This window comes from Lonchura striata, chromosome 3, assembly GCF_046129695.1.
Source record: "Lonchura striata isolate bLonStr1 chromosome 3, bLonStr1.mat, whole genome shotgun sequence".
NCBI classification, from domain to species: domain Eukaryota; kingdom Metazoa; phylum Chordata; class Aves; order Passeriformes; family Estrildidae; genus Lonchura; species Lonchura striata.
This window is the reverse complement of record NC_134605.1, coordinates 26,792,359-26,806,885: the sequence shown is the minus strand read 5'-3', so window position 1 is coordinate 26,806,885 and position 14,527 is coordinate 26,792,359. Positions and strand designations below refer to the sequence as shown.

General features: G+C 43.2%; 1 protein-coding gene across 4 annotated transcripts in view; it reads left to right on the top strand.

The window, feature by feature from the left end:
- The window catches only part of CCDC85A (coiled-coil domain containing 85A), a 69,274-nt gene extending 61,342 nt beyond the window's left edge, over positions 1-7,932 (top strand). For 2 of the 4 annotated variants that reach the window (XM_021527517.2, XM_021527518.2), the window contains one exon: positions 5,940-7,932. In XM_021527517.2, the coding sequence (XP_021383192.1) occupies positions 5,940-6,029 (90 nt within the window). In that variant the 3' untranslated portion in view covers positions 6,030-7,932. Of the gene's footprint in view, positions 1-284; positions 405-5,939 lie in introns of those variants that run through there. The other 2 variants (XM_021527516.2, XM_021527519.2) reach the window with 2 other exon arrangements.
- Positions 7,933-14,527: the final 6,595 nt, after the last annotated feature.

Below are 14,527 nucleotides of genomic sequence, written 5' to 3'. Positions count from 1 at the left end.
CTTCTGTGAGGCAATGTACACATATAAGAAATTTTGTTACTATGTCCTGATTTTTCCAGGGAGACGCCCTTGAGGGCCAGAGCGTTTGGGTGACACTAAGCAGTGTCACCCACTCTGCCTCAAGTGACCCTGGGTTACTGTGGAACGGAGAAAGGGGGGCTTTGGAGTAACACACACCTTCAGCACTTCTCAGCCTTTTGCAAATGAACAACGAATAACTGACATCTGTTTTAATCAGTGATCAAGCTTTTTGTGTATTAAATAGTGTTTAATTTTTTGCGAAGGATGCCATTAGGATGCCAGGAGGGGCGGAGGGGAGTCACTGCTCTGCAAACGAGCCAGCCAACATCAGTGGACATGGCTCAGCCTCTCAGCAGTCTGACTCAGTGGTAAATGCTCTGAAGGTAATGCTGCTCCTCTGGTACAGTCCATGCAAAACGTCCTGTCTGTCCCTCAACACGTGTGTATTGTCCTGGCAACATCCCTGTGGGCACCACCAGGATGTTACTGTCATGAGTGGAGTTGTTTTGTTTGTCACTCATTGCATCTGTGGACTATGTGTTTCCTGAGGGGTCCAGCCATCTCAGCTGTGTTGATTCCAGCTGTAGCTGCTTTTCCATGTTACATTTGTAGTTTTTCTTTGAGGCTGGAAGTGGTGTTTTGCTGAATAAGGAAGTCTTTCATTGAGTATGCATGTTTGTGCTCCAGTGGACTACAAGGGATTCCTGTAACCTGTGCTGAAAGATTTTAATGCAGAGATAAAGCCAAAGCACACAGTATATTTGTGTTAAAAATAGCAAAGACTGCAATCCCAGGGTCAGTGTTGAAACTCCCTTGGGAACAGATGTGTTTTACTCTGAAGTGAGGGCTGGATTGCAAAGGCCTGCATGGCATTGATACACAGCAGTTGACACAAGTAACCAGAGGCGTAAAGTTTCAAGTTCTCCTTTTTGTCAGCAGAAAAATAGTTGCAATTAAAGAAACTTAGAAAGTGTTAAAGATTCCAAGGTTTATGCGGTGACGTGAGACAAGTGGTTGAGTTCACTATCTCACTGCAGCACAGGCACCAGTGGTGTAGGTGTTCCTCTGGAGGGGAATAAAACTGAGGGAGAGCTGAGCAGAGTGAGGGCTGTGTATTCCTCTCTCCCAGTGCTATCTCAGTTGTGGCTGTTTGGGGTTTTGATCACCTCTTCTCTCCTGTGCTTTACTCATTTCTAACCTGCTTCAGGTTAATTGGGTGTTATTACACACTCGTACAGGTATTGGAGGGACATACTTGGTGGGGGAGGTTTGCCCTCTTTCTGGAAGGGACTTCTGCAGACATTTGCTCTGGTTTTGAGCTCAGCAGTGCTGTTGACTTACCTGAACATCTGAGTTCCTGCACAGTGTGATTGTGCTCCTCAGGCTAGGTGACACTGGCTTCTCCTTGGTGGAGCCTGAGGAAATGGGTTTATGCAAGTGAACCCAGCACAACTTAGAGCCATCAGATCCCTTCCTGTAACACAACCCCCCGGGCACAGCAGCGCTTCCTGCAGCCACCTCACCTGTTTTCCTGGCATCCAGAGGGGAGAGGCAACAGAGAGTACCCCAGCCCCTCTCCTGGTGCCCTCACTGTCATGTCCCCTCTGTGGTGGCCACCCCAGCCATGTCCCTGGCAGTAGCACTCTGCCCAGGAATGCACCATTCTCACCCTTGTACAACCTTCCCAGCTCCCAAGGAATGCCTGGGTCAGAGTGCTCCAGGTCCTCTCTGCATCTTCCATATATTTCACCTGCTGCTGCCTAGAAAATAAAGCTATGCTGGGTAATTTTGTCAAGAGATCATGTGTCATTATGGAAAAAAGCCTTTTGTAGTTCTCTTAAAATCCCCCTTGGTAAAGGCTCTTCCCTGAAGAGAGCATTTAACAAGGTGCTTTTGACAACCTGTAATAACAGCTGGTCTGTGTAAGCAAAATATTAGAACAACAGCTGATGCTTTGCTTGCTGAAATGGATTGATAAGAAATACACAGAGTTTAGTTCAATATGATGTGAAAGCTGAGCTTTAAGTTCACTAGGCGGTACTGCAGCAATTGATATAAATGAAGTGTTGTATCCAAATGAAGAGTGAACTGTCAGCTCACAGACTGCCCGACTTCCCCATTCGCAGTCAGGGAGCAGACCCTGCTGTTTCCCAGGGTGGACACATGGGTTTGTTCCCACTTTTCTGGGGAATGCACACTCTGCAGAATCGAGTGCAGGAGGAAGAACCAGCCAGCACCAGGAGCCTGCTTTTCTGTACTAATTTGGCAACTTGGAATTCCTGCAATAAAGAAATAATCTCTGATATAAAACCTCATTGTTAGTGCAACCACTTGTGCACAGCAAGAGACCTGAAGAGCAGGAATATGTTTTAAAGGGACATTTCCATTAGGAAACAGAGGAGGGTGTTGTTAAAATACTGCTGTTGTCTTCCTGGCTTTGAAAAAAAATGAAAAAAAATTAAACAATTGTCTCGATTCTCCTTCTGGTGGAAGAAGTGGGGAACAAGAGCAGATCTTTGGCACCCAGCTGGTTGGCTAAGGGTCTTCCATGACATGCTCTGCCAGGCAGGATGGTTGGAAGAATTTGCCATGTGTGTGTCCCCATGCCTGGGCCACTTGTATCTGACCAAACTGCTTGTGGTACTCCATACAGATTTGCTTTGCACTCAGACAGCTGGAAAAACATGCAGGGTAAGTTTAAGGTATTTAATTTTCTATTCCATATTGAGCCTGGAATCACCTGAAGATGCAGAGTAATCTTGGTTTAAATGCTGACAGTACACCCTTGAAGATTTTATATGGAAATTAAGTAAATTATTGTTTCTGTAAGGCAATTACTGTTTTATTAGGAATACTGTAGTGGTAACCTATGGGTTAGTATTGATCAGAAAAATCTATGTGTATAATATATCTGGGATAAAGTCCAGTATGACTCAGCTGACCTGAATTTATCCTTCATAAGAATAAAACTTGACAAGTGTGATAAAGTCTGACAGCCTCAGTTTCCCCACCTGAACAATGGCCATTTTGTATTTTTCTGCCTATGATATTCATTCACAATTTATGGATAAAACCCCAGTTTGGAAGTTATACATATTTAATAGAAACCCATTAAAATTCTTGTGAAGTAAGTAATGCCATTTCCAAAATGCTCAATTTGACATTATCACTTCCTTTGTGTAAATCTCAAATATATACTTGTATCCCACCTTGTCCCTTTGTTCCCCAGCCATTCAAAGCTCTGCTGCTGAAATGCTCCCTCTGCATTGAAATGCTCCCTTTTCCTCTGACTCTTCTAATCTGTGCCTGATTTGACTATTGATATATTGTTATACTTTTTAAATAGTTGGTTATTTCCTTTCTGGTTTTGTCTTTTACACCCACCCAGTCCACATTAAAAGCACAGGGGATTTGTGATGAACTGATTATAATGTTTCTTTTCTTTTACATTCTCCTTGCAATTCCTGCCAGGCTGTAACTCAGTGTTTAGCTGCAGCCTGATGCACTGTGGGTTTTTCACAGGAAACATTTGCCATGGCATTGTGTTGCCTGTGAAAACAGTGGAATGATGACAAGTTTCACTTTGAGCTCCAGAATTTTGAAGTGTGGTTTTGACTGGTACCAAAATGCAATCTGGTACCAAAATATTGCAAAATGCAAATATAGATGTGTAAATCATTCTGTGGGAATTTTGTGGTGATATATGATTGTGCTGGTATGGAATTGGTGCCTCCTTATCAACAATGTATTTGGGAATGGTTTTGCTTTGCATTTATAAGCTTGTAATGCCTTTTGAGAATGTAGCCACATGTGGCAGCAGGTTTAGAGGTAGTTCATGGCGTATTAGAGAGCATGGATAATTCCAAAGTACAGGAATGTCTGGAGGGGTTTTATTCATGATTTTCTCAGGTTACTGGGAAGTTTTGCTTGCAATTCACTTTGGAAGGGAGGCCAAGGGAAGGTGGGACACACCAGTTTGGATTATGGGTGTAGCTGGGCAGGAGAGCTCAGGGAGCTGAGAATTCCAGGGGTATTTCCTGCTGCTCATGGAGTCCCACAGGGCTGGAATGCTGCTGCAGCCAACAGATCTGATGGGTCACACCTGCAGTTGGGTGCAGGTTCCTGCCTGGCTTCCAGGCACATTCCTGCATCCTGGCACTCAGCTGTGTTGGAAGTAAGCTAAAAAGCAATCTCTGTAGCTGCACTGTGAAGCTCACAGCTGTCCTTTAGGTGAGGTTTCTGCTGAAATTTGGGATTTTTTTGAGTGACATTTTGACCCCAACTTGTCACTTGTGCTTAGGACATGGGCTCTCTTGTATGGGTTTGTCCCTTCCTAGCAATCAGGGGCTACTCATTCAGCTGGGACAAGGGACTTTGGGAAGAGTCACCCCCTGGTTTATTACTGTGTCAGCATTAACTGCATGGTAAATATTGTCTTAATATTTACTGAGAAGAAAAATTGTTGAAAGTCATGGCTAGGTACAATGTGCCTTCTCACAAAAACTGCCCAGGAGATCTTTCTCTTTGCAAGTATTAAGTTAGGAAGATCAAGAACCAGAAGTTGGAAAGAATCCAGCCTGGCTGTGCCACAGACACCCAATTTGGGAGGTATCACTGAACCCCCATTTTTCATGCTGTGTTTCACTGCTCAGTGAACACACACGTTTTTTATGATGGTGACTTGGGATTCCCGGCTGCAACACTTTGGTCATATGACAAGTTTGCAGTGTTTGGGTCATTCCCACTCGTTGGAATTAAAAGACAGTTCCCTTTAAAGACTTGACTTTGTTTGGCCCTGTGCTTTAGCACTGTAGCCATGTTGCTTCCAGTCTAAAGTGTTTCTGGTTTTCATGCTTAAACTCATGTTTTCTTCAGCCAAAGCTCAGCAAAACTGGGTTATTTTCCCATCTCTTGCACAGAATCACAGTAGGACCTTGGGTTTGTTCTGCCTTTGCTCATCAGCTACAGGAACTACCATTTCAGGATGTCAACTTCCCAGGATCCAGATCCTTTGTTTTTATTCAGTGCCAGCTAATGCAGAGTCGGTACACTGCTGGACTTTAGGCACTGGTAAAATACAAATAATGAATGATGACAATGGAAAACAGCTCTTAAGTCCCTTGACAGTCATATTGCTCTTTTCCTGGAGATTAGTGGGTGATCTAGTATCAGTTACCAAAAAAATAATCTGAAATTGTGATACAATTGATAGGAATCACCATTCTTGTCGCTAGTGGTCCTGGGAGGCCTGGGGACATGACACAAGCTACTGGTCTTGTGCTTCTTTTCTATCAACATTTCTATAAATCATTATAAAATACTTCCCTGGGTGTTGGGGGGTATCACTTCTCTGCCTATTTAATTCCAGTATTGTAATGTGGGTGTTAAGCAAAGTATAGCACAAGTGCAGGCACAAATTGCTCTGACCTCAAGGAAGAACTAATGGACTAAACACTTCTAAAGCCTTGCTTGATTTTAAGATAACAAGTAAACCATTTGCAATAGAAAACTGCTCTGTGGGTTTTAAACTGGAGACATTTAGACACCTCTGGATGGATCTTTGTGCTTCTGAATCACATTCTGCAATGTTGGGGAACTAGTTGGACAGAGTTTCTATTGAGGTCTGCAAATACCCTCAGTCTTGTGTGTGGAGTGTAAAATATCCCAGTGATGCATGTGCCAGTTCATGTATTCCTGTTTTTAATAATTTTTACCTGGCAGCATGTGCTTTCCGTGTTCAGAAGGAATGTTTTGTCCTTTGAGAGACAGTCTCTGCTCCTATTGTGTGTCCCTGCCCTGTGTCCTAGCTGTGCTGCATGGTGTGTGGGCTGAGCTGTGGCATTCCAGATGCATGTCCATAGGAGCACCAGTGCTCCTTAACTGAGAATAATGAGCTCTCTTTCCATCCCTTCCTCTAGGTTGTGTGGAGGAAACTTGGAGATGCTGCAGGGTCGTGCCCTGGAATTAGACAACACTTGTCAGGAAATCAGTACAAAGGACCCATGTAAGAAGCCCTGAGAACATCCTCTCTCTGAAGAGCACTGTCTGAACTGCCCAGGAGAGGGGAAGCACTGCCTGTGTCTGCCGCAATTCCCAGCTGACGACGGGGATCTGCACTGCAAGAGACTGCTGGAAAGGGGGGACGTTCTGCACAGGGGTCTGGTGGGGAGCTGTGTGGCAGTGTCCCCCAATCCTGCTGTTCCAATATCCCAGCTAATGAAGCTCTGCACCCTCACTGCAACACTCCACCCCTAGAAGCACTGAGGTATTGCCATCCTAACCAAAAGATATTTGGGATTCTGCAGGCGTTATGCGAAATAAGTTTTATTTTGGTTAATTACAGTGAATCTCTGATAGGTCTGAATGAGTTTTCCACTGGATTTGAGAGAGGTTTTTCAGCAGACTGGAGAGACACTGATAAACTGTGCCTTTGGTCTCCGCAGGTTTGAGAAAGTCGCTTGTTAGTAACTCACACTTCAGTCTGTAAAGGATCTGTTAATGGTGCTTAGGCAATTTCCAGGTGATTTTTTTGCTTTGGTAGAGTACCTGCCTTTGGAGGTGCTAAAAGATCATAAAGTCCTAGCCAGCCGGTAGTGTAGCATAACTACAGTACTTGTAGTGATCCACAATTTCTTTCTAAATGAAAGTTAAGATAGCTTTCTTTTTGATTCACTTTGATGCACATCTTCTGAAGAGGTGTAAGGTGTTTAATGAACAGCCCTTTAATGAACAGAATACTTAGGCATCATTATTACAGGTCTCTAGTCAGGATTTCCATTAGAATTTATTTTGGAAATTATATTCCAATTGTCAGGATGCTAATTTCTACTGTTTAATTTAGAGACATGCTGGTTTGTTTAACAAGAGCCTACAAGGATCTAAAAGATTGCACTGCATTATAAAAAAAGCTTTTCTTGCCACTGTAGCGTTCTTTCAAAGAAAAAGGTTTTATTATCCTCAGAGCATGTCTTTCATTATTGTGAGGCAGAAAGCTCTAGTTCAAATTGCCTGAGATTTGACCAGACGGCGCCCTAGATGTGCTTAGTTTATTTTTATCTCTATGTATGATCCTAGTTGTGTGTATTGAATTACAACAATAGATATTTTGTGTATATCTTAAAGCAATGATAGTTTCATGTATGAATGTGCAACAGGCTTGTGACTGAATGCTGTTGCTTAACTTTTTACCATAGCTGAGTATCAAAAACACTAATAGAAATTAATTTTAAAAAATAGGAATGCAACAATTCTTGGGTTTCTGGTTTGTTCTTGGTTACTAAGATTTGAGCCAAAGTCAGAACTTCTGTTTTACTGAGCTTGGACTGTATCTGTGGACTATTTGCAGTAAAATGTAGCTCTGTTGCTGTACAATCTTTTGTTATATAGGAGTATGATGTAAATCTGCTATCTGTCTTCAGAAAAAGTGTGTTAATTTGCAGCAGTAATTATGTTGGTTTCTGTTGTTATTTTCACTTGGTACCATTCAATGTAAGACCTCTGATCCAGAGTTGCTTTCTTGAGAAAATTCCTGTTCACTGCTTCTCCTTGAGTTGAAAATGCAGACTCCAGTGTTCTGTTTTGAACCACTGCTCTCCTGTGTGGTTTCTGATATAACCCCCAGCCCAGACAGCTATCTGTTCTTTTCCTAGGTTGTTTTCTCCCCTATATTGTTTGCAGAGTTCAATTTCAATTGTTGTATTCCTATCTCTCTGTATGTATGAAGAGCTGTAACACCTGTACTTGTGCCTCAACTCTGGACGTGCAGGGGCCAAGTGAGGGACACTGGTCTTTTGACACTACACTTGTGTAAATTTTGATACTGTATTAAAACTATTTTTTTACAGTTCTGCATACGATGGGGTATCAAGTATTGTGTTCATCTTAGCAACAGTAATAAATTATAGAATCCCACCCTTGTTTGCTCTCCTTTACTCACTGAAGCTCTGAGCTGCTTGGGCTTACAGGCAGGAGCCATTGAAAACGTTTCCTGCTTGGTTGAGAAATTATCAGCACACTGTAGATTTTTCTTCATTTTCTTGCCAGGTGTCTTTAAAAAATCCCAGCAATGTGAAGTTGCTTTGCTGTTTTGTGCTAAACAAGGAATAGCTATGGGTAGCTATGCAGGGGGGTTGTGACCAGGTGCAATTCATTCAGTCCTCAGCTGTGCTGTGTCTGCAGCCCCAGGAGAGCTGTGCTGGTTCTTTCTTCTTGCCCTCCTCACAGAGTAGTCTTGAGGTGTGAACAGGAGAATGTAGAGTTCCTGGAGCCTTCTTGTTCAGGTAAGGGTTCTGGTGGGGCTAGCAGTGTTCTAGAATGTGTTGGTGGCCTTGTGAGTCACTGCATCCCTGTCCCAGGATGAGCTTGTGTGGGCCAGGGGAAAGGGCTGGCTCTTACTGCAGAGCAGAGAACTTTCACTGAATTTTCTGGAGAAAAGAGATATTTAGTACAATCAATATCTTTAATCTAATAAATCCCATGGGACCTCCTTATAATGCACCTTCCTAAGGGGAGAAAGTGGGTAGTGTGTGGAGAAAGGGGGCTCTTGTGAGAGTCTGTAGCCTGTTGAAATGCCTCAGTGCTAATGAATAAAAATTTCTGTAGTACTTGGGGACCTATAGCTCCTCTGTCTTGCTCCCTGCCCCTGTGGTTAAGCCTTTTTCAGTGAAATGCAACTGTGCCAAGCCTTGTGGACTCTTTGTGCATTTGTTTTTAGCAGAATTCTGCTTTGGTTGAAGATTTGCACATGTTGTTACAGGGCCTTTCCCAGGATCTGAGCTGAACTTGAATGAACTATAAATTCATTGTGAGAGTGAATTTTAAATAGCACTTGTGTAGTGGATGTATGGAGTGGATTTTACCTTCTGTACTGCAGGGAAGCTGCTTTGCTGAAGGGTTAGAAGGTAAAGAATGGCACTTTGTTTTCAGCAAGTGACTGGTTTCAGTAGAGCCTGTTCCCCAAAGCTGCAGTTGATGGACGTGTTTATGAACGTGGCATGAAGCCAGAATGCCCTTTGTAATGTTTTGAGCAGAACTAGCCCAAACAGCCTCTGTGGCCTGGGGACAGCGCCTGGCCCAGCGCTCCTTTGTGCTACCAAAACTTCTCAAACACCAAATGCCCCCCAGGCTCTCTGTGTTGCCCCCCAGCAAATACCAGCCATGCCAGGGCACTGGTTTGTTTAATTCCCCAAATGTTTTTGAAGTAAGTCCTAGGGTTGTGTGAATTATTTATACTGATCTCACGACTTTGATACAGAAGAAAATGGCTTTTTTTTAAGTGGTGCTGGGCATGGACTGCCAAAATCTCTGTCTCCACACTTGTGTTTTCCAGGCTAAGGTGAACCAGCCATGAATGTCCCCAAACCAGCACAAAACTGCAACTCTGGTCATCCAAGATCCCTAAGGTAAGAACTTGATAGCAGCTCTGCCTGGAATGAGTAAATATAGGCTCTACATTAATTAATCAAGCAGCAAACAGGGATTTGCTGGGCTGATTTGTGGTTATGGTACTTTCTAGCACATACAAGAGAGGATTGTGAGGTGGTGTTTGCCAGAGCTGGAAACTCAGGTCTGATGTATGCAGTACTGGGAGTGAGGGGGAAGGGGAACAGCCAGAGGAATGAATCAGTCTTTTCTTAAAGAAAAAGCTCCTGCCTGTGACTCCAGACTCCTCCTGTTTTTTAATCCCAGAAATAGCATGGCATAGTTGAGATTTTCAACGTGTGGAAGGTCAGAGCAGGGGAAGGCTTAGCAAGACTATGTGGGATTGGTAGGGGTCAAGCAACACAGAGATGGTAGTGTGAAGAAAAATAAACTTTTGAATACTCTTACATAAATAAAAATATGACTGTGTTTTAAAAGCTTAAGATACCATAGACCAGAGACAGAAACCTTACTTGAATCTTCCTTAACTGTCAAAGCTCAGACAGCTTTGTGTGAGTAATTCTAAAATTCAGAAAAATTGATGGTGATGATGAGAAATAAGTAAAGCCACAGTGTCCTGTGATATTGATATAAGGGCTTTACTGGAGCCAGGCTCTGGGGAGCTCCAGCCTAGTCTAAGCATTAGTGGCTCTCCTCATGCTACTGGCTTGTGGGGAAGGACCCCAGAGACTGCATCACAGGCTTCTGTCTGAATCTGCTTCCAAAACACCTGGTTCACAAAGAACTGCCAAAATAATAACACTGAATTATTTAATATGTTTGTTAGAACATGATAATTACTCTCCTCTTGAATAAGAACTTGTTATAGTGATATCTTCAAAGCACTGGCTGTGGCCCTGAAGTTTGAAGTTTCTTTGCCCCTCATTACTGTGTATAGGTTGAAGTAGGTTTAAAAAATATTTGTGAGGCTGTAGATAAAAAAAAAATAAAGGAAAAAATAACACTGGGAGCCCATTGCCAGTTTCTCTGGAAGAAAGAGTACAAAGGGAAGGGGGATGGGGACTTGCCCTGCCAGCCTGCTGCAGGTGAGTCTCATGCTGTGTTTATGGGGGACATTTGATTTGCAATGAGCTCACCTATACGTGGCAAACATTGAGGGAGAGAGAAGGTGGTTTAATCCTTTCACAGGTGACTTCATTATCTTTTTCTCATCACTCTCGGTAAATGCTAGGGGCTCAGATTGGCTTGTAAGCAGTGGTGTTCCCAGACCTGAACACCTCCACTGTGGAACAGGAGGGGTTTGATGGCATGTTTAGAGTTTTTTTCCAAGAAGCTTGGGAAGTCCTCCATGGTGTGACACAAGGAAGGCCATCCTGGCTCAGACCAGTGTGCTGAGCCCTGTTAAACCACAGCTTCACTCACAGCTTAAGTGTAAAGCTCAGAGTGAAAGGAAGATGTTTTCTTGGGTTTGGAGGTGGCCTTTCCAAGTAGGATCCAGTTTGTTGTCAGAGCAGTGGGATTGGCCTGAACATCAATCAGTGGTGTGGGGTTGTTTTCACAGGTATTAGACTTCATAAAGGAGGAAATACAAAATCTAAAAATACGGGTTTTTCCTCCCCCTGCTGAAGGGGAAATTTCCACAGTGTGCTGCATGTTCCCATTTAGGAAGGCTCAGAGCCCACCTTACCCCACCTTGAGAATCCCAGGAAAAGCACACCATGAAACATGGAAATGTTTCCATGGGAACTGTTCCTCTACTTCTGCTAATAAAACAGACCTATAATACCAGTGACAGCAGGTCCCAGTTTCTGCACCAAACTACAAACAGTGAATGCTACAAAGGGAGCTGGTAAAGAGCAGAAGTGTAAATCAACCGAAGTGCTAAATTAGGTACGTGAATGCCTCTCTGTGAGAAAGCACAAGCAGATAAACAAAGCCCTTGGGAAAAAAAAGATCACTTTAATTACAGCACATCCAGCCAATATAAGCCCCATGGATTGTGTGAAATCAGGTTTGTTCTTCTGATCCACAGCAGGAAACTGTAGCAGATCAAATGTGTTCAGGGAGGCTGTCCTGCTAATTGCTGCTCCTAGCTGAGCCAAAGCAAACTATTTAGACAAAGGAGAGAATTTGCTTTTTATTTAGAATTAATTATGAAATAGCATGTCTTGATGGGCTTCACAATCACACTACATTTTCTGGGGAAAAGAAAAAAAAAGTAGTTCTAATCCTGTGAAATAATTGGAGAATTAACCCATTGCTTCAGGCTGGAACCCCAACATGTGCATACAATTAGGTGTAAGATGAATGATGTCATGAGTAAGGCCTTTTCTTCAATCACAATGAATTATGAAACTCATTTTAAAGCCTTCCTTACAAGAATTCTTGTATGTTCTGATGTTAAAACTGTGGAGTTTTTGGGGGGTTTTCTGCTTTCTGGCATGATTTTCACACTTCCTTTTTGTTTTTATTTTTAAGCCTGTTGTGGCCATTTTACAGCATCTCTTTGGCTTCTCACTAGGAATTTCAGAGTTTTGCACTGAGTATTTTGGGAGTTGAATGTATTGCTTGGGTACTCTCACTTTATGCTGCAAAACATGAACTTCCTGCATTGTTCAGCTCATGTGGGCTGTCTTGGAGCAGCTTATCCACATTTGTAGCCATGGACAAACAAGGCCAAAGAGGCATGGAAGAAGTTGTGGTGGTAACCTGACAGAATGGAAAGTGCAGGAATATCCATACAGAGCATCCATAATCCATATGTACTTATGAATTATGTTAAGTAATAACTTTACTGTGTCCAGGAAAATGTTTCTGCAAGTGCTGATGGAAAACTGAGCTGGATGGGAAGGCAGGTATGTGCCAGCAGAGAGCAATAAATGTGCTTCTCTAAAGGCACTTTGGAGGCATTTTCAGGTGTAAAAATGAGCAGTTGGTTTTAAAAAAATGCAAATAAATGAAAAGTAGACAACTTGAAGCTTTCCTAGCTGCTTCCCGTGGCTCTTTTGAAGCTGCCTTCTCTTTTTGCAGATAATAGCTCCATGTGACAGCCAGCTTGACTTTTCCCCTGCTAATATCCCTACCTTAGTAGGAAAAAGGAACAATGGAGAGAAGAGGCAGCCAGTGATCAGTGCCTAGACTGGTGCTGATAAGGTTTTATCTTGGATCTCAATTAATTAATTGATGCTGAGGTCTCAGTCAGAAATGTCCTTGCTTGCTTGTGGAAAGCACCAAGGGCTTGGTCCTGCTGTGTCCCAGTATTCATTTGCTGGGATCGGGGCAGGGGTTGTTGAGGGGTCCCCCAGATTCCCAGAGCTGATTTTTACAGTGGGGTTGTTGGGGATGTTTCTGTCCCCCAGATCCCTGGAGCTGGTTTTTATTGTGGACTTTTTCACATGATGCAGCTGGGCGGTGAGAACTGGCAGGAGCAGCACGCCCCTCGTACACCCCTCAGAGCCCCTTCAGAGCCTCATCTCCCCTCACAACTCCCGTCCTACCTCACGGCACCATCTTCCCTCACAATTCCCCTTGCAGCCCCATCTTTTTCAGTTTCCCTCACGGCCCCATTCTTCCCTCATTACTCCCTGTCTCCTCACAGCCCTGTTTCCCCCTCAATGGCCTCATTCTCCCCCTAATTCCTCTCTCGCTCCCCTCTTTCCTCACACAATCCTCTCTCTCCCGTCATCAACCCCATTTTCCCCTCACAGCCCCATCTCTGCCATCTCCCCTCATGGTGCCATTCTCCCCTCATAGCTCCTCTCTCTCATGGCCCCCTTCCCTCTCTCCCCTCACAGCCCTTTCTCTGCCATCTTCCCTCACAGCCCTGTTCTCCCCAGCACAGGACCAGGCCTTCACCCCCAGCACAAGTACTCGTCATAAATACAGAAAATACTGATCTGGGAGAGTCTGAAGTGGGGGGGGTGGAAAGTGGAATTTGGAGATTTCCAGTCCTTTGTGTCATAGAGGGAAAGGGTTTTTCTTGGGCTGGATGGAATCTACATAAATAATTTTGCCTCCACCTGCGGCTAGCTCAGGAGCTGTTGATGTCACAGACTGAGGGAAACTTTCTGAATGCACGTTATAAAAAATGGGTTCTAAGTCATATTTGCTGCATTTTAGTTTTCTGTCATCATGGAAAATATGTAAACAGTCCATAAATCAGTGATTGCAAAAGGGAAATATGTTTAGTCTAATTACCCCATGCTATTCATTTGGCTGGGGAGGAAATATTAGGCAGGCTTTTTTCTTTTTCTTCTTTAGAAGTAATTAAATATGCTTCCAAAAAGGTTTTGGGCTAAACTGTCTATTAACCACATTTTTAATTCCTATTTTGTATATTGCTTGCCTCAGAATTCCAGTGGCCAGAACAAGAGGAGCTGAAATTGTGTAAGTTAAGGGATAGTATTAGAAGAGAGCTGTGTAACCAAAGTAACTCTCTGCTCAGATGTGTCTTAGGATTTTTCATTCTTTTCAGATATATAAAGATGTCCAAAGGGCAGCAAAAATGACTGCAGTGCTGAACTGTAACTGCACACAAACCCAAGGTTTTATTCTGTTTTCAATTACTTGAGTGATCCTTACAATATTCCAACCAACCAGAAAATTAATGCTGGTTTACCAGGTATTCACTTTAAAAAAAAAAAGGGACCAAATCCATTTATGTTGCTATTGCTGCTTTACTGGTGTAGTCCTGTTAACTGGGATTTCATGGGTATAAATGACTGGAAAACTACCTCAAAATGATGCAATTTCTATTCGTGTTTTGGTGTGTCTATTGCCATTTCCTGAGGAGTGTAAATTACATGAAAATTGTCACAGGTAGTGATTAAAAAGGTTTAAAAATCGATTTCACCTTGCAAGTCAGTAGAGAGGGGTAACACTGTATGGGGTTTACTCTGGGTGTGTGGAGCTTGGGCCTGAAAAGCATGATTATGTTATTTGGTTTTAGCTTAGTGTTTGTTAGTATGTGGTGTTACTTGCTGTGGTACTACTGGAAGGCATCTGGGAATGCTTGGTGGCCTTTTTCTTGGGAACACTGCTCAGAAAAATCCTGCTGTTTGAACTCTGCTCCTGAGGGAAGGCCCTTCCCCTCTGCTGCTGACTTCAGCCCTAGTCCTTCAACTGA